Here is a 26,729-nt window from a genome sequence, read left to right as displayed (position 1 = left end):
AAATGCCATTATCACTTCATAGCAGGTAGAATTGATCTCAAGAGGACTCACGTTGTCAATAAAAAAAGGAGAGGTTGAAACATTGTCCCTGCTTTTGGTATCAGTAGACTTAGAGGTGGGAAAAAAAGCTCAATGGTTCAGCACATGATCCTTAAAACAATGAACAACAATGCACTCATTCCAGGAACGATGCTTGGGATTCAAACCGATTGTGGAGTGCCCTCTATAGGACATACATCGACAGTGCATCTCTCAGTGTTGAGTGCTTGAGAACATTGTCTGACTCTTGCTGAAAGCGCCAATCAATCACAATACAAACATTTGTCAAATAAATTTTTATTTTCATACAACTAATAATTAAAAAAAATCTTATTTACAGACATGCTATCATTAAGGCTTGCAAGGGTGTTTCTAAAATGATGGAATTTACTGACACCACAGCTCTAAATGCCGATGTTTTCACTTGAGGCGGGTCTTCTTGAGCTTGGAGGAATCTCCTGATACTTTGCGCTTGTGGGACGGGGTGGTGCGGCTGACGTCTGCGCCCACTGGCAGACACTGGGCCGCTTGAGGAAGATAGTACATCTCTATTGGTGCAGAAGGCTCCTGGACAAAAATACAAAATTACTTATGAGTTTTAGTATCAGTCTTGATTTTCTTAGTGGAGCAACATGTAATATTTTAGCCATAATTTAGATTCCTTCATGTTTTACAAGAACACTGCTTAGAAACGACTAAAATGGCTTGGTACTGCTTCTTACTTTATCATAATCCAAAAAAACATCAGTTGCAAGGATGTGAAGAACTAGTACACACAAGAGCCAGACCGGCTAGTCATGGGAGTAATATATATATATATATATATATATATATATATATATATATATATATATATATATATATATATATATATATATATATATATATATATATATATATATATATATATATATTATATCCTATATATATATATATCTATATATATATCTATATATATATATATATATCTATCTATCTATATCTATATCTATATCTATATATATATATATCTATCTATATATATATATATATATCTATCTATCTATATCTATATATATATCTATATATCAAGTTCTCATTTACAACTGCAAAACCTGGCCGAGATAAAGCAAAGCAGTGCGACACAAACTACAGAGTTACATGGAATAAACATATGTACAGTCAATAACACAATAGAAAAGTCTATATCCAGTGTGCAAATGAAGTAAGATTAGGGAGTAAGGCAATAAAACGGCCATAGTGGCAAAATAATTAAAATTGAGCAATTAAACCCAGGAGTGATAAAATGACTTAAATGTAAATGTAAATGAGTGATAGATGTGCAAGTAGAGATACTGGGGTGCAAATGAGCAAAAAATAAATAACATCGGGATGAGGTAGTTGGGTGGGCTATTTATAGATGGGCCATGTACACGTGCAATGATCTGTAAGCTGCTGACAGCTGATGCTTAAAGTTAGTGAGGGAGATATGAGTCTCCAGCTTCAGATTATTTTTGCAATTCGTTCCAGTCATTGGCAGCAGAGAACTGGAAGGCGGCCAAAGGAGGAGTTGGCTTCGGGGGTGACCAGTGACAAAACAGATGACACTGAGACTGCATCCAATTCGTTGAGAAGAGTGTTGGAGGCTATTTTGTAAATGACATCGTCAAAGTCAAGGATCGGTAGGATAGTCAGTTTTACTAGGGTATGTTTGGCAGCATGAGTGAAGGATGCCTTGTTGCGAAATAGGAAGCGAATTCTAGATTTAATGATGGATTGGAGATGCTTAATGTGAGTCTGGAAGGAGCGTTTACAGTCCAACCAGACACCTAGGTATTTCTAGTTGTCCACATATTCTAAGTCAGAACCGTCCAGAGTAGTGATGCTAAACGGGTGGGCAGGTGCGGGCAGCCATCGTTGAAGAGAATGCATTTAGTTTTACTTGCATTTAGGAGCAGTTGGAGGCCACGTGCCTTTCTAAAATGATATGTTTTACTCTGGTGAATTTATATTTCTTTGTTAGTACTGGTATGTAATTGGAATTTGGGCCCTAGTTGCAGGTGGAAATGTTACATGGAGAACCTTTAACTGGCCAGGGTGGGTATTATGGAGAAGGTTGATCACATAGTATGGATAAATGAAGGCACAGTACCATTTTATGGATCAAATATGAACCAACTGGATTCACTTTAGACCAGGGGTGTCAAACTCATTTCCATGGAGGACTAGTGCCTGCAGGTTTTTCCTTTTTAATGAAGACAGACATCCAGGTGAGTATATAATATAATCATTACTAATTAGTGACTTTATTTCAATCAATCAAGTACAATGGAGGAGCGAAAACCTGCAGACACTTGGCCCTCCGTGGAAGGAGTTTGACACGTGCTTTAGACTTTCCCAACATTACTTGTATGGGTGATAACCATGAAACCAGTTTTAAACATGTCTGTAGCAAAGGCCTGTCTAGCTTTGGCAAAGGGTCTTATTTTAAATACATTTAAAATAGTCACCAGAATTTTGTACATTTTCATCCCAAATTCTCATTACGAAAATGCTTCAAGATTAAATTCTCGGGTTAGTTAAATCAATTAAACTTGATTAAAACCCAACTTATTTGAATAAAACAAAATGATGCTGTAGTTTGTCCATAAATCATTAAAAAATTGTATACTGGTTAAAGTTTACATTCAATTATATTTATTATGAATAGAACACTGTGGGCATGTCTCATTAGTTCCTGTAAAACTCCAATTGTTTTATCTAGAGCAGCTGGTAGGTCGCGACCAGGGAGATTTTGAATGGATCTCGTGTCTGAGTAAATGAAAATAGAAAAATAAAATACTCCAGTCTGAACTCAAACCAGGTAGAAATTGTTTAGAAATTATAATGAACTTACAAAACTTTTATTTTTAATAGAGCCATTAGCAGCGCAATTTTGGTTGATTTTGTAGTCTCAAACCATTGAGTTTACTAACATTCATCAAGAATATGTTGGCAACATTTTATTATTGACAATGAAAGAAGTGGGAATGTTGCAACATTTAATATAGCATAGCTAACAAATTGTATTTTTGTGATGTTAATATTGGGTCGCAACTGAGACAACCTGGTTCAATTTGGGTACCGAGGCAAAACCAGCTGAGAACCACTGGTCAAGAGTAGTAGTCCTTAGATGAGCACAAGTAAATGTATGCGTTAGGGGCCTCCCTTCGAGGCACAGCGGTCTAAGGCACTGCACTACAGATCCTGGTTCGATCCCAGGCTGTGTCGCAGCCGGCCGCGACCGGGAGACCCAATTGGCTCAGCGTCGTCCGGGTTAGGGGATGGTTTTGCCGGCCAAGTTGTCCTTGTTCTATTGCGCTCTACCGACTCCTGTGGCGGGCCGGGCGCAATGCACACTGACATGGTCACCAGGTGTACAGTGTTTCCTCCAACACATTGGTGCGGCTGGCCTCTGGGTTAAGCGAGCATTTTGTCAAGAAGCAGTGAGGCTTGGCGGAGTCGTGTTTCGGAGGACGCACAGCTCACGACCGTCATCTCTCCCGAGTCCGTACGGGAGTTGAGGCGATGGGACAAGACAGTAACTAACAATTCGATATCACAAAATTGGGGAGAAAGAGGTAAAAAATGCCATCAGAATGAGGTTCTTATCAAAACATTGGATTGATGGCAGCATTCGTGCAAAACTGAAAGCGCAAACCACTGCTTTTAACCAGGGCAAGGTGACTGGAAACATGACCGAATACAAACCAGTGTAGCTATTCCCTCCGCAAGGCAATCAAATAAGCTAAGCGTCAGTATAGAGACAAAGTAGTCACAATTCAATGGCTCAGACACAAGAGGTATGTGACAGGGTCTACAGTCAATCACGGAATACAAAAAGAAAACCAGCCCCGCCGCGGACCAGCATGTCTTGCTCCTAGACAGACTAAACTTCTTTGCTTGCTTTGAGGACAATACAGTGCCACTGACACGGCCCGCTACCAAAAACCTGCGGACTCTCCTTCACTGCAGCCGACGTGAGTAAAGCATTTAAATGTGTCAACCATCGCAAGGCTGCAGGCCCAGACGGCATCCCCAGCCGCGTCCTCAGAGCATGTGCAGACCAGCTGGCTGGTGTGTTTACGGACATATTAAATCAATCCTTATCCCAGTCTGCTGTTACACACATGCTTCAAGAGGGCCACCATTGTTCCTGTTCCCAAGAAAGCTAAGGTAACTGAGCTAAACGACTACCTCCCCGTAGCACTCACTTATGTCATCATGAAGTGCTTTGAGAGACTAGTCAAGGACCATATCCAACCTACCTGACAGACTAGACCCACTCCAATATGCTTACGACACTACAGTGGTAGGCTTGATTACCAACAACGACGAGACGGCCTACAGGGAGGAGGTGAGGGCCCTCGGAGTGCGGTGTCAGGAAAATAACCTCACGCGCCAACAAACAAAGGAGATGATCATGGACTTCAGGAAACAGCAGAGGGAGCACCCCCCTATCCACATCGATGGAACATTAGTGGAGAGGGTAGTAAGTTTTAAGTTCCTCGGCGTACACAATCACGGACAAACTGAATTGGTCCACCCACACAGACAACGTTGTGAAGAAGGCGCAGCAGCGCCTCTTCAACCTAAGGAGGCTGAAGAAATTTGGCTTGTCACCAAAAGCACACAAACTTTTACAGATGCACAATCGAGAGCATCCTGTCCGGCTGTATCACCGCCTGGTACGGCAACTGCTCCGCCCACAACCATAAGGCTCTCCAGAGGGTATTGAGGACTGCACAACACATCACCGGGGGCAAACTACCTGCCCTCCAGGACACCTACACCACCCGATGTCACAGGAAGGCAAAAAGATCATCAAGGACAACAACCACCCGAGCCACTGCCTGTTCACCCCGCTATCATCCAGAAGGCGAGGTCAGTACAGGTGCATGGGACCGAGAGACAGAAGCTGTTTTTCAATCAAGGCCATCAGACAGTTAAACAGCCCCCACTAACATTGAGTGGCTGCTGCCAACATACTGACTCAACTTCAGCCACTTTAATAATGGAAATTGATGTAACAAAATGTATCACTAGGCACTTAATATAATGTTTACATACCTGACATTACTCATCTCATATGTATATTCTGTACTCGATACCATCTACTGCATCTTGCCTATGCCGTTCTGTACCATCACTCATTCATATATCTTTATGTACATATTCTTTATCCCTTTACACTTGTGTGTCTATAAGGTAGTAGTTGTGGAATTGTTAGGTTAAATTACTCGATTATTACTGCATCGTCGGAACTAGAAGCACAAGCGTTTCGCTACACTCGCATTAACATCTGCTAACCATGTGTATGTGACAAATACAATTTGATTTGAAACATGAGGAAATTGTGAAAAAGTATAAATTGCTAAAATGTCAGTTTCGTGAGGAAGACCCATATACAGTTTGCCTTCAGAAAGTATTCATACCCCTTGACTAATTCCACATTCCCCCCCCCCCCCCCCCCACACACACACAATAAGTCATGATGACAAAGTGAAAACATGTTTAGAGATTTTGTCAGATAAAATGAAATACAGAAATCTATTTTACATAACTATTCACACCCGAGGGAAAACATGTTAGAATCACCTTTGGCAGCGATTACAGCTTTGAGTCTTCCTCGGTAAGTCTCGAAGAGCTTTTCACACCTGGATTATACAATATTTGCACATTACTCTTTAAAATTCTTCAAGCTCTCAAGATGATTGTTGATCATTACTAGACAGCCATTTTCATGTCTGGAGGAAACATGGCACCATCCTTACAGTGAAACATGGTGGCAGCATCACACGGTGGGGATGTTTTTCAGCAGAAGGGACTGGGAGACTAGTCAGGATCGAGGGAAAGATGAATGGGGCAAAGTACAGCGAGATCCTTGATGAACCTGCTAGAGCACTCAGGACCTCAGACTGGGGCAAAGGTTCACCTTCAAACAGGAAAATGACCCTAAGCACACAGCCAAGACAACGCAGGAGTGGCTTCGGGACAAGTCTCTGAATATCCTTGAGTAGCCCAGCCAGAGCTTGGACTTGAAACCGATCTAACATCTCTGGAGAGACCTGAAAACAGCTGTGCAGCCACACTCCCCATCCAACCTGATGGGCTTGAGAGGATATGGAGAGAAGAATGGGAGAAACTGCCCAAATACAGGTGTACCAAGCTTGTAGCATCATATCCAAGAAGGCTCGAGGCTGTAATCACTGCCGAAGAACCTTCAACAAAATACTGAGTAAAGGGTCTGAATACTTATGTAAATGTGATATTTCATTGTGTGTGGAGATTGATAAGGGGAAAAAAAGTAATCAATTTTAGAATAAGGCTGTAACAAAATGTGGAGAAAGTCGAGGGGTGTAAATACTTTCCCGAATGCACTGTATGTGTGGGGTACAGAGATGAGGTAGTCATTAAAACATTGCATACGGAGTGAGTCCATGCAACATATGGTAGTTAAGCACATTTTTACAACTGAATTTTTTTTGGCTTGCCAGTACAAAGGGGTTGAATCCTTATCGCAAGACATTTCAGCTTTTTGCTTTTAATACATTTATAAAAACAATTCCACGTTGACATTATGGGGTATTGTGTGTAAGTCAGTGACAAAAAATCTCAATTGAAGCCATTTTAAATTCATGAGGTAGCAAAATGTGGAAAAAGTCAAGGGGTGGGAATACTTTCTGAAGGCACTATAAACTGCCTTTAAAGCAGCCAGACACATATTCCCTTCAACATAATATCCCTTTATGAGGCAGTTGTGTGCTTTAGTTATAGTCCCACCAACCTGAATGAGGTAATCTGCGATGAACTCTGGCTTCAGACATTTGACTCCCTGGGACATGGCTTCTGGCACATCCACCCGGATGTCTCCTGGCTTCAACCGGCTGAATTCTGCAAACAGGTGCGTGGTTCCCTTGTACAGAGATGGAGAGGGACTGGGGAGAACCTGGAGAGAGGGTTAGGGAGAAGAGAGAAAGAGGGTGGATGGCGTAACATCCAGAGGTGTACACGTTGTCAATATCAACAAAGTATGGAGGAGATGGGCAGTCAGAGACAGATAAGTTTATATTATAAGCTTTCTCCATACTAAGGAACAGTGAGTGAAGACCGAGTTGCAGTATGACAGAGTAAAGGCCCACTAAGTCCATATTAAAACATTTTTATATGGGCACGTCTTGCTTATGACACCGTTCACGTCAATTGCGAAATACAGTCCTGCCGCAATCAATTCTTTATTCAGAACAGGATTGATTCGAGTCTTTCTACATGCGAAAATATAAATTGTTATCTGGAACACTGCCAAAGCCCTTAGACTTACCCAGAAACGCTTATAGCTGTAATCGCTGCCAAAGGTGATTCTAACATATATTGACTCATGGGTGTGAATGCTTACGGAAATTAGACATTTCATTTTCTATAAAATTTGCTAAAATTTCAAAAAACATGTTTACTTTGTCATTATGGGGTATTGTGTGTAGATGGCAAAATAATAAATAAACTTGAATCCATTTAGAATTCAGGATATAACAAAATGTGGATTAAGTCAACGGGTATGAATACTGAAGATCAGTCTCCAGCTTATATCTCCTCAAAACTTCCGTCAATGTATATGATGGGCTACATTAATTTAGCATTATCCTATAAGGCAGACTAGTTTTTGATTTCCTACAGAAAGGATTTGAATCTAAGGCAAGGTTTTTATATGTTTTTTTGAAAAGGAGAAATGTGATTTGCTTAAGTGTCTGAGATGGGTTGCAGGCGGCTTTGATTGATAGGTCCTTTTAGGTGGGTGGGTGTGCGTGAATGAGCTACTAATTCTCTATGTCCATCCATAAAGTTTCCCAGGCCTAGCCTATCTGGACTTCATCCTTTAAAATCAAATACAGTGTGGAAAAAAGTATTTAGTCAGTCACCAATTGTGCAAGTTCTCCCACTTAAAAATATGAGAGGCCTGTAATTTTCATCATAGGTACACTTCAACTATGACAGACCAAATGAGAAAATAAAATCCAGAAAATCACATTGTAGGATTTTTTATGAAATTATTTGCAAATTATGGTGGAAAATAAGTATTTGGTCAATAACAAAAGTTTCTCAATACTTTGTTATATACCCTTTGTTGGCAATGACAGAGGTCAAACATTTTCTGTAAGTCTTCACAAGGTTTTCACACACTGTTGCTGGTATTTTGGCCCATTCCTCCATGCAGATCTCCTCTAGAGCAGTGATGTTTTGTGGCTGTTGCTGGGCAACACGGACTTTCAACTCCCTCCAAAGAGGAATGACGTGTGAGGAATGACGACAGGTGCCAGTTTTCGGTTTTCTCACTTATTAAATAGGGTGCAACTGAATTAAATGTAGCCAAGGTCCTTTTCTGATTCATCCTATCCTAATATTGTCAGAAGCATATTATTTTTCCAGTAGTATATTATTTTTCTATGATCTGAGGTTATAAAAATGAGGTCCTAAGAAATGCTTCTGTGACATGACAGGATTAAATTGATTTAAATTGATTTTCTAAATTTGCATTCAGTTTCTAGCCCAAGAGAGGGTATTTTTTTGCTGTCATCGGATAGAACTTCATATAAAAAAAAAACAGAAATGTGCAGTTTTCACATATGTTGACGCTGGTATTGTGCTGGAGAAAATGACAATGAAAAGTGGAGTTGCCCTTTAAGAGCATTGTTGGTACCTTTGCTCCACCAGACTGCAGTAGTCGTCTGAACCCCGACTCTCTGGTCTGGTCGATGTTTAGCATGACGGTCCAACCGCTGAACGCTCCCTCCAGGTTGTTCTGGTCCTGCAGGTTCCTCCTCCAGCGCATGGCAGCCAATGCCAGCCTCTTCTGATGGGAGCTGATTGAGGGTAGGGCATCCAGGATGGAGCTACTGCCCCACTCGTACGCATCCTCCTGGAACACACAGTATGTACACCCTCTCCATTAAATTCAAGAAGAATAAACGAGATGTATTTTTTTTAATTGAGCTGCCCCTTCTTGGATAGGTCTCTCTCGCGAAAGATATCTTCTGACCTCATTGGGACTTCCTGGTTAAATAAAGATTCAATCCAAAAAGATGGAGCTATGAGTCTGTGGGGGCATGTTGTGGTGGTCTGATGCAGATCCTGACCTGGATAAAGTGTCCCACGGAGCGACAGGCCTCCAGGTAGGAACGGTGCAGGATCCACTTCCCGGAGGCCATGGCTGCCAGGTACTTCTCATTCCTCAGGGGGCTCCCCACGATGATGTGGGAACAGCTGGGGTCAAAGCACTGTTTGTCCAGCACCACGCCCCCTACAGGAACACAGACATGTTGAGTCAGACAAATGCAATAGGGGGACTGACAAACAGGACGACAGACCGTCTCAGTAGAGAAAGAAACAAGATATTTTAAGACCTACTTTTTTATTTGCAGTGGCAATGGCGTGAGTACCCAATGCACCCTTTTCCCTATATGGTGCACTAGTTTGAACCATAACCCTATGGGCCCTGGTTAAAATGGTACACTATACATTAGGGTGTCAATTTGACACGCAACCAACGAGTTGAGGCTACTTTAGATTTTGGCCATTAAGCAGACTCTCTTATCCAGAGCAACTTACAGTAGTGGGTACATACATTTTTATATACTGGTCCCCCGGGACAAAATCGAACCCACAACCCAGGTGTTGAAAGTGTCATGCTCTACCAACTGAGCCACACGGGAGCACATATGTACCAAAGAGACGGTAAAGACATCTAGTTAGTTAGGTGGTCAGGGAGGAGGACCGAGACTCACCCAGCTCCTCTATGAGGGCGCTGTAGTCTATCCTCTCCTGGGGGTTGAGAGAGGAGAGCTGGAACCGAAGAGGCTCCTTCTCCTCCTCACTCTCCTCATCCATCTGTTGACAGCACAGTCTTTTTAGCATTACAGTACACTACCGTGCCGCTAAGTAACGATTCACATCTAAACATTTACTTATAATATCACCTTACAAGAGGGAGGGAGGGTGAGTGTGGTTACCTGTGGCTCTGGGGGCACGGGGGGGTTGGCGAGGGGGAAGGCGATGCTGGGTGCTTTAGGGGTGAGGAGGTCAGGCTCCTCCCCTGGCACAGTCATCACTCTCTCACCCATCTGCTGGTCAATCACGTCACACAACACTGAATAGGAGGGAGAACACTTCAGAGGTAAATATTTGGCCAAACAATAAGAACCTGTTGCTGCAGGTGCATTGGCATATATATAACAAGACTGAAAAACCGAATTTCCGAAGTCTATTGCACTCTTTTTAAATCCTTTGAAACTTATGCAACACTTGAGTGTGATTGAAGACAGGGGACTACTTTTTTAATCCCCACCCCCCTCACCCATTTCCACCATTTCAGAGTCGGTCATGGAGTCCCGGAGTGTGTTTCCGGCATTGTCAGAGTGGGATAGGGGTGCTGCTAGAGGTACAGCCAGGGAATCAGAGTGCTGGGAGGGGCTGCCAGGCCATTGCAGGTTGTCAGCCAGCTTGGCCCTCTCCTCCCGGGCAGTTGGGTCGTCCCACACGATCTGCTCACTCTGAGACGGCTCTGTGTTCAGGTCCATTGCTGCCTGACGAGACATCCTGAATAACACCAAAGGAGGGAGACCGAGAGAGTTAGCCCTTTTTCATACTGTAAAGACACACATGTACATGTCTTATTTAAATGGCAAACAAAGACATTTTTCATGAATAAACATCCAATGAAATTAAAGCACAAATTCAACTCAAATTTGTCTGGACACAGATCTGGTCATTGGCATAGGGAAACTGAATAGTGAAGGATAATTGAAGATTATTTTGACGTGTCGCAGCCCCCTGGTCTGTCGGTGTCTCATACCGCAGTGCTTCCAGAGTGCGTCGGACGTTTGTGTTGCGGCCAGGGGTATGGGGATGAGAGTCAGTCCCCCCGGAGCCTAGGCGGGCTGAAGAGCGCCTGCTGGTGGTCTTCTTGGTGGCTGACATGATCTCCTGCAGCTGCCTCTGGAGCTTCTCCCTCATCTCCAGGGTCTCTGACATGTCTGGAAGACAGAGACGGTCAGAGGATGAGGGGAATGAAAGAAAGTGAAGTGTGTATGTGTGTGTTTTGGGGACTTGCACTCACGGGATATTCAGTTGACTCCTGATAAGTGCAAACTTCACTTTTTATCAGTCAACAGCCTCATTCTGTATGAACCAGGAGGGTCCATAATTACAAACTCTTGCTTAGACCACCGGTTAAAGCTTTTAGAACTTCGCAAGCTGTTAGCTTTTCCGATTGGAATATATGTCACAAGGAGGACCTGAGCCCTAGGACCATGCCCCAGGACTACCTGGCATGATGGCTCCTTGCTGTCCCCAGTCGACTTGGCCGTGCTGCTGCTCCAGTTTCAACTGTTCTGCCTGCGGCTATGGAACCCTGACCTGTCCCAGACCTGCTGTTTTCAACTCTCTAGAGACAGCGGGAGCGGTAGACATACTCTGAATGATCGGCTATGAAAAGCCAACTGACATTTACTTCTGAGGTGCTGACTTGTTGTACCCTCGACAACTACTGTGATTATTATTATTTGACCATGCTGGTCATTTATTAACATTTGAATATCTTGGCCATGTTCTGTTATAATTTTCACCCAGCACAGCCAGAAGAGGACTGGCCACCCCACATAGCCTGATTCCGCTCTAGGTTTCTTCCTAGGTTCTGGCCTTTCTAGGGAGTTTTCCCTAGCCACCGTGCTTCTACACCTGCATTGCTTGCTGTTTGGAGTTTTAGGCTGGGTTTCTGTACAGCACTGTGAGATATCAGCTGACGTAAGAAGGGCTAAATAAATACATTTGATTTGACAATTAGCCATCTTGGTACTATACATTTTTTAAATTTTTTAAATCACCCACTGAAAGTAAACTTGGTTGTTCATGGTCAGACGTAATCAAAAATGTTTCAATAAAAGAACCCTTGCCAAAAGTGAAACGGCACAATCTGCTAGTCAAAGTAACTAAACCTCATGTTGAAACTACTAGTCAAATAGAACAGTTTAGCGAGCCTTGTATCTGGTATATTTCGCAGTTTGCAGAAAGGGTTCAAATTCTCAGAGGATCTTTTATGTACTTTGAACTGTAGAAGTTACACTTACTGTGTTGGTGTGTTGAGAAGGGAAGCGCAGCCAGCACCTGGAAGATTTAACGAGGAGCTGCTTCCATCGCCAGCCTCGTAGACAAACACACTGCTAATATTCATACTACATAGTCCTGTACATTTAAATGTACGTTTTATATGCATCATTATATGTTGTACTTCAACGCAGGACCAGCAGTAGTTTTTTCCCAACAAAAAACTAAAGGTTTTGCGGGTCTTGAACCCGCACTTCACTAAGATTCCATTTATACCAACTTAATGGAAGATGGCAAATGACAGTGATGGCAGAGATAGAAGAGGAAGTGAGTCCCACTCATTTTTCCTGGTTCATATAGTCAACGAACTAAGCAGACCAGACACAGCTCGCTACCCCTTGAGCAGATTGGTACTGGGATCATTTTAAAACGTCCGGAGTACGACATTAATTTATCCACCTTCTTTTATGACAGTAATGGAGGGTAAATTAGAGCTATTTGACAAAGACCACGAGACACTTATTTTACTTAACAATAAACTAATATAAAACGTACATTTTGTATAATTGCCCGCCATCCTTTTCTTTAAAAGCACATGGACGTGTGTGAAACGGATAGGCAAAAACAAGGAATTTTGTTCATTAGCTATTTTCTAAAAGGTTTATACCGGTGGTCTCAGCAAGAGTTCATTAGTCTGGACCCGGAACGTTTCAATTCTAAGCACTTGAGCTACGGCACAGAAGGGCAGACCAGTGGATCATCAGTGTATAAGAGCCCCACCTTTCTTCTCTGCATTGTCCCGGCCCTGCTCTTGATCAGTCTCTCCACTGACGTGATGGGAGGTTGTGGCGTCTTCTACGGCATTATCTTCAGGCTGAGGGTTGACAAGGTTATGATGTGAAGCTTTGAACTGACAGCCTCCCTGCACTATTTTCCAGACACTCAAAACATTGAACAAATACAAGGGCCTTAAGTATCAAGCATCTCAGAGTAGTAGTGCTGATTTAGGATCAGTTTAGCCTTTTAGAACACAATGAATAAGCTTTTTTAGGGGGGGTACATTTTACCCCTTTTTCGTGATATCCAATTGGTAGTTACAGCCTTGTCCCATCACTTCTGAGCGGACTCGGGAGAGGCGAAGGTCGCGAGCCATGCGTCCTCCGAAACACATGGAGGGGGTGCTTGATCCTAAATCAGCACTCTTACGCGAAGATGCTCAATACATACAGCCCCATATCTAGAGTGAGCGGTATCTGTAAGGAATGTACCCTGTTCTCTTGGGCGTCAGTGAGGTCTCTGAGTTTTATGGTGCGGGTGGCAGGGGGTGACCTCTGGCTACTGTCAGGAGGCACCTGGCTGAGGTTCAGGCTCATCTTGGGGTTGTAGGTGAACGGGTAGAGAGACTCTGACACGTGCCTCTGACCCTCAGCACACTGGAGACAGACAACAGCAACAAGTCAGTACTGAGCGCAGACACACACACACACCACACAGACAAACTACAGCAACACTTTTGTGACTGTTACATCTGATATAAGAATGGAGTGTGCCTGTCGTATACTTCATGCAGTACATTTGTGTTTATTGTGTGTAATGAAAACCTTCCGTACCGCCTGAAGCCAGTGCTGGGACACAACATGCACCCCTCTCTCCTTCACAGCCCTGTACTCCCGCGTGTTGTCCCCCACACGACCCTGGTAGATGTAGTGCGTCACGGTGTCGTCACACGACCACCTGGACCCCATACACACACACACACACACAGAGTATTGGATCATAGAGGGACATGCATCATTAATGGCAAGTGTTGTGACTGGCATTACTAACATTGTAGACATAGTTGCAAGCATGTTGAGAGGAGTACCTGAAGTCAGCTCCCAATGAGGCAGCGATGCCGTTGAGCTCCCGCTGCTTCTTGCTCAGTTTCTTACTCACACAGATCACCACACCAGTCAGGGCAGCAGCCTCCTCCTCCACCTAAAGGCACAAACGTCACACAGGCATTTAAGAAACTGTGTACATCAAAACAAATCTATTTATAAAGCCCTTCTTACATCAGCTGATATCTCAATGTGCTGTACAGAAACCCAGCCTAAAACCCCAAACAGCAAGCAATGCAGGTATAGAAGCACGGTGGCTTGGAAAAACTCCCTAGAAAGGCCAGAACCTAGGAAGAAACCTAGAGAGGAACCAGGCTTTGTGGGGTGGCCAGTCCTCTTCTGGCTGTGCCGGGTGGAGATTATAACAGAACATGGCCAAGATGTTCAAATGTTCATAAATTACCAGCATGGTCAAATAGAAAATAATCACAGTAGTTGTCCAGGGTACAACAAGTCAGCACCTCAGGAGTAAATGTCAGTTACATGGGCTTGTGAGTGTATGAACTTGGCTGTGAAGGCTGTAGGGTGTGTTCTGTACCGCGCTGTGTGTCTCCTTGCTGAGCTGGGGGCTGGCTGAGAGGGCCTGGAGGTCAGGGTCGTGGCTGCGGGTGCTGTTGGCCAGGGCCACCTTCAGGTTCCTCCCGATGACCTCGGACAGCGGAGTCACAACCTTCTGACTCTGCTGTGACCTGCCCCCTGGTGTGTCCAACGCTGCTAACGCAGCCTGGAATATCATACAAGTACATAGTTTCAAGATGTGTTATTACAATTTATAAACTGAGCACTGAATTCTGATTGGCTGACAGCCGTGGTACATCAGACCATATACCACAGGTATGACATGTATTTTTTACTGCCCTAATTACGTTGGTAACCAGTTTATCATAGCAATAATTCACCTCAGGAATTTGTGGTATATGGCCAATATAACACGGTTCAGGGCTGTTCTTTGGCCAATATAACACGGCTAAGGGCTGTTCTTTGACACGACACAATCGCGGAGTTGGCCATACACGCGGAGTTGGCCATTATTGCTTAAATAATACTCAACTAAGGCTGTGGTGGTTATGACCTTTCGTCAGCTGGTGATTGTCATGCAAATAACTGCCCGCCTCCGGGTAATTGATAGTTAATTAAAAAAAAGTGGCATTTCTCCAGCAACACCCCAACAACATGAGAAAATTGCGTGTTTCTAGGTTTTGTAGTAAAAAAAAATACGAGGAAGATAAGTTTCCAGTGACATCATCAACCAATAAATGTTGTATTTATTATGGATCCCCCTTGGCAGCAGTTACTCTTCCTGGGGTCCAGCTAAATTAAGGCAGTTCTAATTTAAAAAAAACATTACAATACATTCACAACATTAAGTGTGCGCCCTCAGGGCCCTACTCCACTACCACATATAATAAGGCAGGTTCTACAGACCATAGTTTTGTCACACCTGCACTACGGTTCTGTCGTGTGGTCAGGTGCCACAAAGGACTAAGGAAAATTGCAATTTGCTCAGAACTGGGAAGCACACCTGACCGTTGGAGAGCCAGGAGGGACTGGTGCACTTCACAAAATAGATGGTATCATGAGGACGGAAAATTGTGTGGACATATTGAAGCAACATCTCAAGACATCAGTCAGGAAGTTAATGTGCTTAATTTTAAGAATTGAGAAATGAATATAGCAGCACGAGAAAGTTGGAATCCTCTTAAAAAGCAGCCAGTCAAAACTCTGTTTCAACACGAGATTGGGCTTATAAGAACACATTTCAATAGGCTATGTGCTTTCCAGCCGCGTTCAAGGGCGCTGAGTATTAGGCCATTAGCGATTGGCTGCTAGCAAGTTTGGTAAGGTACTAACGACCATCAGCGGCATTAGAGCAGTTTGGGAGAAGCCTAATACCACTTAATATAATGATTACATACCCTACATTACTCATCTCATATGTATATACTGTACTCGATACCATCTACTGCATCTTGCCTATGCCGTTCTGTACCATCACTCATTCATATATCTTTATGTACAGATTCTTTATCCCTTACACTTGTGTATAAGGTAGTTGTTGTGGAATTGTTAGGTTAGATTACTCGTTGGTTATTACTGCATTGTCGGAACTAGAAACACAAGCGTTTTGCTACACTCTCATTAACATCTGCTGTGTATGTGACAAATAAAATTGGATTTGATTTAGTTACTATGACTCAACAGTCAGGTAGAATTTGATGCGGTCATGACTCGTGACTGCCGGTGTGATGTTAATACGGTCACCGTAACAGCCCAATGCTCAACATTATTCCGTCAATTAGTTGCAGCCCCCCCTCCTTTGCCCTCAGAACAGCCTCAATTCATCGGGGCATGGACTCCACAAGGTGTTGAAAGTGTTCCACAGGGATGCTGACCCATGTTGACTCCAATGCTTCCCACAGTTGTGTCATGTTGGCTGGATGTCCTTTGGGTGGTGGACCGTTCTTGATACACACAGTAAACTGTTGAGCATGAAAAACCCAGCAGCGTTGCAGTTCTTGACACAAACCAGCGCACCTAGCACCTACTACATTACCTGCTGATCAAAAGGCACTTACATTTTTTGTCTTGCCCATTCACCCTCTGAATGGCACACATACATACACAATCCATGTCTCAATTGTATCAAGGCTTAAAAATCCTTCTTTAACCAATCTTCTCCCCTTCATCTGCACTGCTGAAGTGGATTTAACAAGTGACATCAATACATGATGATAGCTTTCACCTGATCATTCTGTCACGGTAAAAGCAGGTGTTCTTAAAGTTGTGTATAGTATTGAGGCAAGTGAATCTTACCTTGACATTGAAGGTGGGTCTGAAGAGCTGGTCTCGGCAGAGGAAGCGGGACGGGGTGTCCAACGGCAGCGCTGGGGATTCTTTCTGCCCCCCTGCTTTCCTGTCCCCCTCTTGACCTCCCGGTGTGGTACAGTCCTTGTCTTGCTGGCCCTGGTCCAGCACGGAGCGGAACACCTTACTCTGGAAACGGCGCGTGTCCAGGGGGGTGACGGCCGCCCCGCTCTGGGGGCCCAGCAGGGGAATCTCTGGGGACTTGTTAGGGGCTGGGGGAGGGGGCATGGATTGCTTCTGCGAACCCCCCACAAAACTCTCCTCTTCTCTCTCTGGGGAACAGAGGGAATTCATACACTGATTCAGATGGTGAGATCTATCACATACAGCAGAGCATAAACTGTTTGTGCAAATCTCATCCCCTCGCAGTAAATGAAATGCTAAGCTTTCACTGGCCCAGAAATGACTAAAACATCATTCACCCCCCCCACTGATGCAGGCATTAAATTAAAATCCATTCAAGAAGTGTCTGATTGCGAGGCAGACCGACCTGGAGAACGGGGCAAATCCACCAGGTATCGCCCCTCTTCTGCCTTCCGGCCCGTCCTGGCAGACTCCAGCACCCAGCGCAGGGTGACGGCGGGTAGCCCCCACTTTTCGGCCGCCTGGTACTTGGTGCCCTCTGGGCTCTGCAGAACCAGGTGGGTACTAGCCAGCATGCCCCTCCTCTGATTGGCCATGCGCACAAAGTAGTCCTGGACACTGTCCGGAGGATGGATATATGGAAAGGAGAGAAGGTATTAAGACCAGAGAAACTACGCTCAAATACGCCACAAAAGGTTCTTGTTGCAGGCTTTCAGTTTGACGCATAAGCCACAGGTTATTTTCTTCTCAGTGCAATCCATGTCTGTGTGACAACGGACTAGTATATCCAGTGTGTGTGTGTGTGACTGAGCATTTATCTGAAAAGTTTTGCAGCTGTATTTGCTTCTAATGGTGTCTTCATCAAGAATCGACTTAGGAGTTCCCTAAGGTCTCATTGGAAAGGTTGGATCCGCCTACGGCCCATGTGAAAATGTGCAGTCCTTTGATGTAAGTGTCCATTATATCACATTTATCTCTTAAAAACAAACCATTCAAACACTAAATAGAACAGAATGCTGGAACATACTCTGTCCATATGAACTCGTGTACAATGTGGCCCTTCATCTTAGCAACCGCTGTACTTGAGCTATAGCCTTGATATTATTTTTAGTATTTTTAACTTCAGCTGGTGCCATTTATCTACTATGCAACCTGTATACTACAAGAGCAAACTGTGTCCTTCCTCGTGTGTGTGTGGTGGTTAGGTGGTTACCTGGCTCCCAGGTGTTTGGCTAGCTCTACCAGGGACTCCCTCTCTGCCCCGGTGAACTGGCTGACTGAGAGGACACAGTCTCTGAGAGGGGAGCGGCCCTCCATCACTGACACAGGGCTGAACAAGGGGTGGGTGCCCAGCTCTAACACACACTGCTGCTCCACACACATGGCCTACACAAAGACACATTGATTAAAACGCACACAATATGGGTTAATGAAGAATCACACACACTTGGCCTGAAGAGCCCACCCACACCAAAGACATCAAAAACATGGAGACAGAATGTTTGTCAACATTCCCTCTCTTACCAGCCAGGTATCAGTGGCCACCTCATCCACAGTGGCCTCCACCTCGCAGCCCAGCAGGGGCACCACAGCGTAGTCAGCCACAGCCCGGGTGCGCCCCACCAGGACCTTCCCACAGTTCTCCGTCACCAGCATGGAGAGCTGGGCCTCCACCTCTGCCCCAAAGCCCACCAGGAGGAAGCGTTTCCCCGCAAATAGGCCCGCCTCACTGGCCTCCTGCAGGGTGGTGTCAGCTCCAGCCCCAACATCGGCTATAGTAGAAGCCTGGCCTGGGGCTGAGACCCAGGGCTCTGGTGCTATAGAGCTCTGCTTCCTGTGGATGCTGCTGTCAGGTGGTAGAGGCATCTCCACTGGGGTTGGAGGAGAGAAATAGCAGATGAAGAAAGGAAGTTAGGAGGATATGATGGTGGTACATGGTACCTGGGATTGCAGGTGACCGTGCTGTGACCCCTTTGAGTTGTGGTCTTGCTGCTACACAGAGGAGCTCCTCCCTTACCCACTGTCTGGTCGTCATCCATGTACTGAGAGAGCATGTCCTCCTCGGCCTTCCTGTGTCGTGGGGTAGCTGGTTCGTGGGCAAGGGGGGCAGCAGAGTTGGTGGAGGAGGGACGAGAAGCAGAGGTGCGGGGGGCAGGCATGGCCACGGTTGCAGGGGCGGGGGGCAGACAAGCCGGGTGGTGGTAGTCCCCCTCAGAGAGCAGGCTGCCTCTGGAGAAGCTGTCCAGCAGCCACTGCACCGTCACGACATGGGGCCTGGGGGAGAGATCAGAAAGATGGGATCACGTCAAGGCACAAGATAACCGTCATAGGTTATTTCCTACTTGACAACAGGTTGGTTTGCAAATTCATTATCCAAAATTCCCAGGTTTTCCTGAAACACAGTGTAGTGGATTCTGGATTTCCTGTTTATTCCCTCCTGATTCCAGGGAATATTCCAACTGGGATTTCTGCAACACCTGGGAATTTTGTGCACATTAATGGAATTTTGCAAACCTATCTACAGGGCTTGGATACAAGACTGCTTTCCTGCATCTATATCCGTCAGTGGAGGCTGCTAAGGGGAGGACGGCTCATAATAATGGCTGGAATGGAGCAAATGGAATGGCATCAAACACATGGAAACCATACGTTTGATAAGATTCCACCGATTATGCTCCAGCCATTACCACGAGCCCGTCCTCCTCAATTAAAAGGTGCCACCAACTTCGTGATACCTGTACTTGAACAAATGATGGTTTAAATGACAAAGCTTATCAACCTAAGTGTAATACATTATGGATATGCAACGGCTGAATGTGTCTAACTGCAGCTCTGTGGTTCTGACTGACCTGTGTGTGGCTTTGGCCAGGAAGGTCTTGGTTTCCTGGTCAGTCTCTCCCATGACCACGTGGGTGAGCTCCTCGCTGGGCTGGTTGAAGTGCAGGCCCCCAGCCATGTTGACCAGGCGACGCAGCTTCTCCAGCCTCATCCCTGGCAGCCCACACAGGTACAGCTACAGGGGAAGACAGCGGAAATTCAACTTGCGTTTTCTAAAAGCCAAAGTGGATTTACAATAAGAAACCGTAAGGAATAAAGATCCAAAAGGTATATGACATGTCTAAGTGAACATAATTGAACTTCTGGTTAGCACATTTCTATAAGGCCTCAGTGAGGAAAGTAACCTGTGATTGATTACTCCATAGAGGGGGGGGGGGGGGAATCACAGAATTCAATCGATTTTTTGTATTCTAATAGGGAGGTATAAGATCTCCAGCAAGTGGCTCATATCAAGATAGTGCTGAAAGGACCTCCTACTGACCTTGCAGCCGTCCAGCAAGTCGTCTGCGGGGCCGACTGTGATGTCCAGAGCGTCGATAGGGTCTGCTGTATCCAGCCGGCTGAGCGTGGCATTGGTCAAGGCTGTGTCATTCACCGTCATGCTGCCGTTCACAGAAATGTGGCTCAAGCCCAGTAGAGACGCACTCTCTGTAGGAAAACAACAAATTACCTCATTGTGACCAGGGGCTGTTTCTAAGCGCTTTGAAGCATTATAATATGGATATTTGCAGCATGTGTGTTTTTATGTACAGTGGCAAGAAAAAGTATGGAATTGGAATTACCTGGATTTCTGCATAAATTGGTCATCAAATTTGAGCTGATCTAAGTCACAACAATAGACAGTGTGCTTAAACGAATAACAAACTAATTGTATTTTTCTTGTCTATATTGCATATATAATTTAAACATTCACAGTGTAGGTTGGAAAAAGTATGTGTGAACCCCTAGGATAATGACTTCTCCGAAAGCTAATTGGAGCCAGTAGTCAGCTAACCTGTTAATGAGTCCAATCAATGAGACTATTGGAAAATTTGGTTAGAGCTGCCCTGCCCAATATTATTATTATTATTTTTTTTTAAATCACAACATTTGAGTTGCTATTCACAAGAAGCATTGCCTGATGTGAACAATGCATCGAACAAAAGATCTAAGATTTAGAATTGTTGACTTGCACAAAGGGTTACAAAAGTATCTAAAAACCTTGATGTTCATCATGTCATCATCAGTTCAGCACTGTTGCTACTCTCCTTAGGAGTGGCCGTCCTGCAAAGATGGCTGCAAGAGCACAACGCAAAATGCTCAATGAGGTTAAGAAGAATCCTAGCGTGTCAGCAAAATACTTACAGAAATCTCTGGAACATGGTAACATCTTTGTTGACGAGTCTAGGATACGTAAAACACTGAGGACAACCACAGAAGAAGCCACTGCTGTCCAAAAAACACATTGCTGCACATCTGAAGTTTGCAAAATTGCACCTGGATGTTCCACAGTGCTACTGGCAAAATATTCTGTGGACAGATTAGACTAAAGTTGAGTTGTTTGGTAGGAACACACACCACTATGTGTGGAGAAAATAAAAGCATAGCACACCAACATCAAAACCTCATTCCAACTGTAAAGTATGGTGGAGGGAGCATCATGGTTTGGGGCTGCTTTGCTGCCTTAGGGCCTGGACAGCTTGCGATTGATGGAAAAACGATTTATCAAGACATTTTGCAGGAGAATGTTAGGCTGTCTGCCAAATGAAGCTCAATAGAAGTTGGGTGATTTACACAGAAAAAAAATATGCCTTCTGGAGTGGGCCAGTCAGATTCCTGACCTCAACCCAATTGAGATGCTGTGGTATGACCTCGAGAGCAGTTCACACCAGACATCCCAAGAATATTGCTGAACTGAAACAGTTTTGTAAAGAGGACTGGTCCAAAATTCCTCCTGACCTTTGTGCAGGTCTGATCCGCAACTACAGAAAACGTTTGGTTTGAGGTTATTGCTGCCAAAGGAGGGTCAACCAGTTATTAAATCCAAGGGTTCACATACTTCTTCCACCCTGCACTGTGAATGTTTACACGGTGTGTTCAATAAAGACAAGAAAACGTATTACTTTTTGTGTTTTATTAGTTTAAGCAGACTGTATGTGTCTATTGTTGTGACCTAGATGAAGATCAGATCAAATCTAATAACCAATTTATGCAGAAATCCAGGTATTTCCAAAGGGTTCACATACTTCCTGCCATTGTATGCATGTAAACTCAGCAAAAAAAGAAATGTCCTCACTGTCAACTGCATTTATTTTCAGCAAACTGAAGGGTACCACAAGTAAACTGAAGGGTACCACAAGAGGGAGGAGGATGTCTTCCATGTAACGCACAGCGTTGAGATTGCCTGACATGACAACAAGCTCAGTCCAATGATGCGGTGACTCACCACCCCAGACCCTCCACCAAATCCATCCCGCTCCAGAGTACAGGCCTCAGTGTAACGCCCATTCCTTCGACAATAAACACGAATCCGACCATCGTCCCTGGCGAGACAAAACCGTGACTCGTCAGTGAAGAGCATTTTTTGCCAGTCCTCTCTGGTCCAACGACTGTGGGTTTGTGCCCATAGGCGATGTTGTTGCCGGTGATGTCTGGTGAGGACCTGCCTTACAAGCCCTCAGGCCACCCTCTCAGTCTGAGCACTGGAGGGATTGTGCGTTCCTGGTGTAACTCTGGCAGTTGTTGTTGTCATCCTGTACCCGTCTCGCAGGTGTGATGTTCAGATGTACCGATCCTGTGCAGGTGTTGTTACACCGATCCTGTGCAGGTGTTGCCACTGTGAGGACAATCAGCTGTCCTTTCTGTCTCCCTGTAGCACTGTCTTAGGTGTTTCACAGTATGGCCATTGCAATTTATTGCCCTGGCCACATATGCAGTCCTCATGCCTCCATGCAGCAAGATTGCCTACCGTCCGTAAGCTGTTAGTGTCTTAACGACCGTCCCACAGGTGCATGTTCATTAATTGTTTATGGTTCAATGAACAAGCATGGGAAACAGTGTTTAAACCCTTTACAATGAAGACCTGTTGAAGTTAATTGGATTTTTACAAATGATCTTTGAAAGACAGGGTCCTGAAAAAGGGATTTTTTTTTTTTTGCTGAGTTTACGCATGTGTATTCTTACGCCTCACGACAATTGCCCTTCAGAGTCAATACAGATTTATTGAATAGGGATGGGGGTTTGAAATAATTTGACTATTCGAACAGTATCATGACTTTTTGTAAGATATGCAAAATATATATATTTGTAACGTAGCTACATTTTTAACCTGAGCACTGCAGCGCGAGGAAGAGATGCTGGCGCTCTATTGTACCCTGAACACTTGCCATATTCAGACCATTCTCTATTGCTGCAGCTGCGGAGGGAAGTGTGTGTAGTGCGCAGACAGAGGGCGAGAGAGACGCAAAGGTAACTCGGCTACAGCCAAGACGAGCTAACTTGTAGCAGCCACAATGGTATTCATCATCCCATTTAACAGTGTCCGTCTTGACTGGAGTATTTTTATTTAACTACACAAGTCAGTTAATAAATTATTATTTACAATGACGGCCTACTTGTAAAGCCCCCCCCCGGGCCAAAACCTCCCTTAACCCGGACGACACGGGGCCAATTGTGCGCCGCACTATGGGACACCCGATCACGGCCGGTTGTGATACAGCCCGGGATCGAACCCGCTTCTGTAGTGACGCCTCGAGCACTGCGCTGTTGAGCCCCTCGGGAGAAGCCCAGAGAAGCTAGACAGCTATAGCAAGCTATGCTAATTGAGGACACATGCTGCGCTTTTCTCCCCAACCCCATTCAGATAAAACAGCCCACCTATTGGTTGCTCGTTGTATCCAGCTCCTTCTCATTTCACTAACTTTTAATTACGTCATTGCATTAGTGAGTTCACTCCATTTGCTACACATTGAGCTTCTTCGCCGCTTTGATTGGCCAAACACGCTACACACGAAGGCTACCACTTTCCATGTCTGTAGCTTGTGAGGTGTTGAAACAGTGTTGCTTTTATGCATTTTGTTTTGTTGCTTTTTGTGCTATTGCTCTGTCTGCGTGCTCTGTGTTGCTTGTCCTTTGTTGCTCTGCGTTGCTTGTCCTTTGTTGCTCTGCGTTGCTTGTCCTTTGTTGCTCTGCGTTGCTTGTCCTTTGTTGCTCTGCGTTGCTTGTCCTTTGTTGCTCTGCGTTGCTTGTCCTTTGTTGCTCTGCGTTGCTTGTCCTTTGTTGCTCTGCATGTGCTCACTGCTCATTGTTTGTGTATTATTGATTTAAATAAAGCCGGAACTTTTACTGCAATGTTGATTAATGTGCACCGTCCCTGTAAAACTAAAACTCAAAACTGTTCGGCTACTGGCCTTTTCATGGGGCGCATCGTGCACGTCATAAAAACTACATTGATTTTATAAAACAATCATTTGAAATGTCATGGTATATCATTGGATGTAGAATGCCACACTGATATTTTAAATGTAATTTCGAAAAAGCCTTTTCATTGTTAAAATAGTCTTCAAGTAATCGAATACCAACATCCATTTAGGTACTCAAATAACTGCGCAAATCCCTACTATTGAATAATCAGTCATAGAATTTTGAAATATATACATTTTTAAATAAACGTCAAGCTTTGGCGCCTCACCCTCTTTCTTCTTGCTGGTCCTGGTCGGGGTGGATGTGTGGGGTTTGCAGTCTTTCTGATCCCCTCGCTCCACCGTGTAGCGACTCTCGTCCTGGCAGAAGCCCTTCTCGATGCTGTCAAACAGCCAGTGCAGAGACACACAGAAGACATTCCACTTCTGTGCACACTCATACTTCTGACCTGTAAGCACAGACAAAGGGAGGGATCAGTGAAAGTGACGGAAACTGGGTGGCAGTAGGAGAGACTCAGGAACTCTACGACCTAAAGCTGTTATTATATAAAAGGACATGAAGCATGTCTGTCCTTGTGATTATGAAGGAAAATATATCTGTGTGGCTGAAGCAGGATTTATCCCTGCTTAATTTCTTTGTGATGTGTGTGGAACTGATTCTGAACCTAACTAATTTGGACAATAAAAGGTAAGTTCGACCTACCTGAGGGCTCGCTGACGATGAGGTGGGTGCACTCGTTCATCTTGAGCTGTCCGGTGTAGCTGGCCCCGTGCAGCTGGCAGAGCCTCTGCACCTTCTTACGCTCCACCGTGGAGAGGCCTGTGACACAGACGGTGCAGCCACAGAGCACAGGGCACAAGTAGTCCTCTATGGGCAGGTCAGTGTATCTGAACAGGCTGAGCGGAAGAGAGAGACAGGGAGATGAATAGATTGGTTTAAAGCTGCAATATGTAACTTTGAGTGACCCCACCAAATTCACATGGAAACGTGAATTATAGATCTGTCATTTTCAGTGAAAGCAAGTTTAAGAAGCGGTAGGTCTGTTCTTGTGTGCCATTTCTATGCTTCCCATTCTTAAGTTTATTTTTTGAGTCTTTTACTTAGTTTTGTACACAAGATTCAATCTGAAAATAAAATATTTTTGGTTACCGAAAATATATTTCACAGCGGTTTAGATGGTAATGCATTGCTTGTTCTACACTACATATTGCTTGTTTTGTCATAAACTGAAATTTGGCAAACTATTAGAATTTTAGCAACCAGGAAACTGCAGTGATTTCTGAATATTGCACCTTAAATGTATGTAAGTAAAATACAACTGCAGCTCCATGGAGCATCTAGGAAATACGATGAGATGGAGGTGCTGAGGGCTGTGCAGAGAATAGTAAGGCGCTGAATAGAGGAGGCAGACTCGATGCTGCAAGACTGTTTTGAGAACTGATTGAAATAAGTTAAAAGATTCATCCACTCACGACTCATCCATCAACATTGAGGAATATAAATCGTCAGGTCACAGGCTTCATTAGGAAATGTGTTGATGATGATGTACCCACAATAACAATCTGGACATACCCCAATCAGATATCTGTACCATGCTGAGAGCCCGTACTGCAGCATTCAATGTCAGCAGAACAAAACCCGGTGACGCCTATAAGGCAAGAGCTCCAAAAATCCATTATGGACGAAAAAATACGAGAGACTCAAACTTTAATTGATGTTCGACAACTCAGACTCGCGACGCATGTGGAAAGGACCACAGAATATCACAGACTACAAAGGCAAATCCAGGTGTATGTGGTGCCTGCCGAATCCTCCGAACCAGGTGAGCTTAACACATTCTATTGCTGCGTCGAGGCAGACAATACCGAGCCATCCAAGAAGGCTCTTGCTGTTCCGGACAACCAAGTGCTTTCTCTCCTTGAGGCTGATGAGGAAAACTCTCAAAAGAGTGAATACTCAAAGTCGGTGGCCCAGATGGCATCCCTGAGCGCGTCTTCAGTGTGTGTGCTGACTAGTTGGCGGGTGTCTTCTCTGACATTTTCAACCTGGCACTATGCCAGGCTGCTGTTCCCACCTGCTTCAAGGAGACCACCATTGTCCCAGAGTCCAAGAAAAACAATGTGACATGCCCAAATGACTAATCGCCCTGTCTGTCTCACACCAGTCATGATGAAGTGCTTTGAGGAGGTTGGTAATGGCTCACATTAAGGCCAGGAACACAGGACCCACTTCAATTTTGCATTCCGCTCCACGGTAGATGCCATTTCCATAGCTATTCACACAGCCGTAACACATCTGGACAAGAGGAATACCTACAGTTCAGCATTCAATGCTATTGTTCCCCTGAAGCTCGACACCAAGCTCAGAACCCTGGGTCTGGACACCACCCTCTGCAACTGGATCCTGGACTTCCTGACAGGCAGACCACAGGCTGTGAGGACTGGCAACAACACCTCCTCCAAACTGACTCAACACAGTTGCCCCCTGTGTTGTGTCCTCAGCTGAATT

At 44.6% G+C, this 26,729-nt stretch overlaps 1 protein-coding gene across 1 annotated transcript in view; it reads right to left on the bottom strand.

Moving 5' to 3' along the window:
- Positions 1–320: 320 nt before the first annotated feature.
- topbp1 (DNA topoisomerase II binding protein 1) overlaps positions 321–26,729 on the bottom strand; it is a 30,930-nt gene continuing 4,521 nt past the window's right edge. Inside the window, exons 6-27 of the mRNA XM_046356052.1 lie at positions 24,924–25,117; positions 24,490–24,669; positions 20,302–20,468; positions 19,832–19,995; positions 19,000–19,256; positions 18,507–18,853; positions 18,196–18,368; positions 17,389–17,600; positions 16,848–17,170; positions 14,572–14,757; positions 14,018–14,130; positions 13,764–13,887; positions 13,422–13,586; positions 12,934–13,027; positions 10,904–11,084; positions 10,406–10,647; positions 10,062–10,198; positions 9,837–9,939; positions 9,189–9,352; positions 8,753–8,971; positions 6,845–7,006; positions 321–606 (exon numbers count right to left, since the gene is read on the bottom strand). Of these exons, the coding sequence (XP_046212008.1) occupies positions 460–606; positions 6,845–7,006; positions 8,753–8,971; positions 9,189–9,352; positions 9,837–9,939; positions 10,062–10,198; positions 10,406–10,647; positions 10,904–11,084; positions 12,934–13,027; positions 13,422–13,586; positions 13,764–13,887; positions 14,018–14,130; positions 14,572–14,757; positions 16,848–17,170; positions 17,389–17,600; positions 18,196–18,368; positions 18,507–18,853; positions 19,000–19,256; positions 19,832–19,995; positions 20,302–20,468; positions 24,490–24,669; positions 24,924–25,117 (4,054 nt within the window). The 3' untranslated portion in view covers positions 321–459. The remainder of the gene's footprint in view (positions 607–6,844; positions 7,007–8,752; positions 8,972–9,188; positions 9,353–9,836; positions 9,940–10,061; positions 10,199–10,405; positions 10,648–10,903; positions 11,085–12,933; positions 13,028–13,421; positions 13,587–13,763; positions 13,888–14,017; positions 14,131–14,571; positions 14,758–16,847; positions 17,171–17,388; positions 17,601–18,195; positions 18,369–18,506; positions 18,854–18,999; positions 19,257–19,831; positions 19,996–20,301; positions 20,469–24,489; positions 24,670–24,923; positions 25,118–26,729) is intronic.

The sequence above is a fragment of the Oncorhynchus gorbuscha genome, linkage group LG07 (genome assembly GCF_021184085.1).
Source record: "Oncorhynchus gorbuscha isolate QuinsamMale2020 ecotype Even-year linkage group LG07, OgorEven_v1.0, whole genome shotgun sequence".
Classification (NCBI taxonomy): Eukaryota; Metazoa; Chordata; class Actinopteri; order Salmoniformes; family Salmonidae; genus Oncorhynchus; species Oncorhynchus gorbuscha.
The sequence above is the reverse complement of the archived record's forward strand: the minus strand, read 5'-3'. Positions and strand labels throughout refer to the sequence as shown.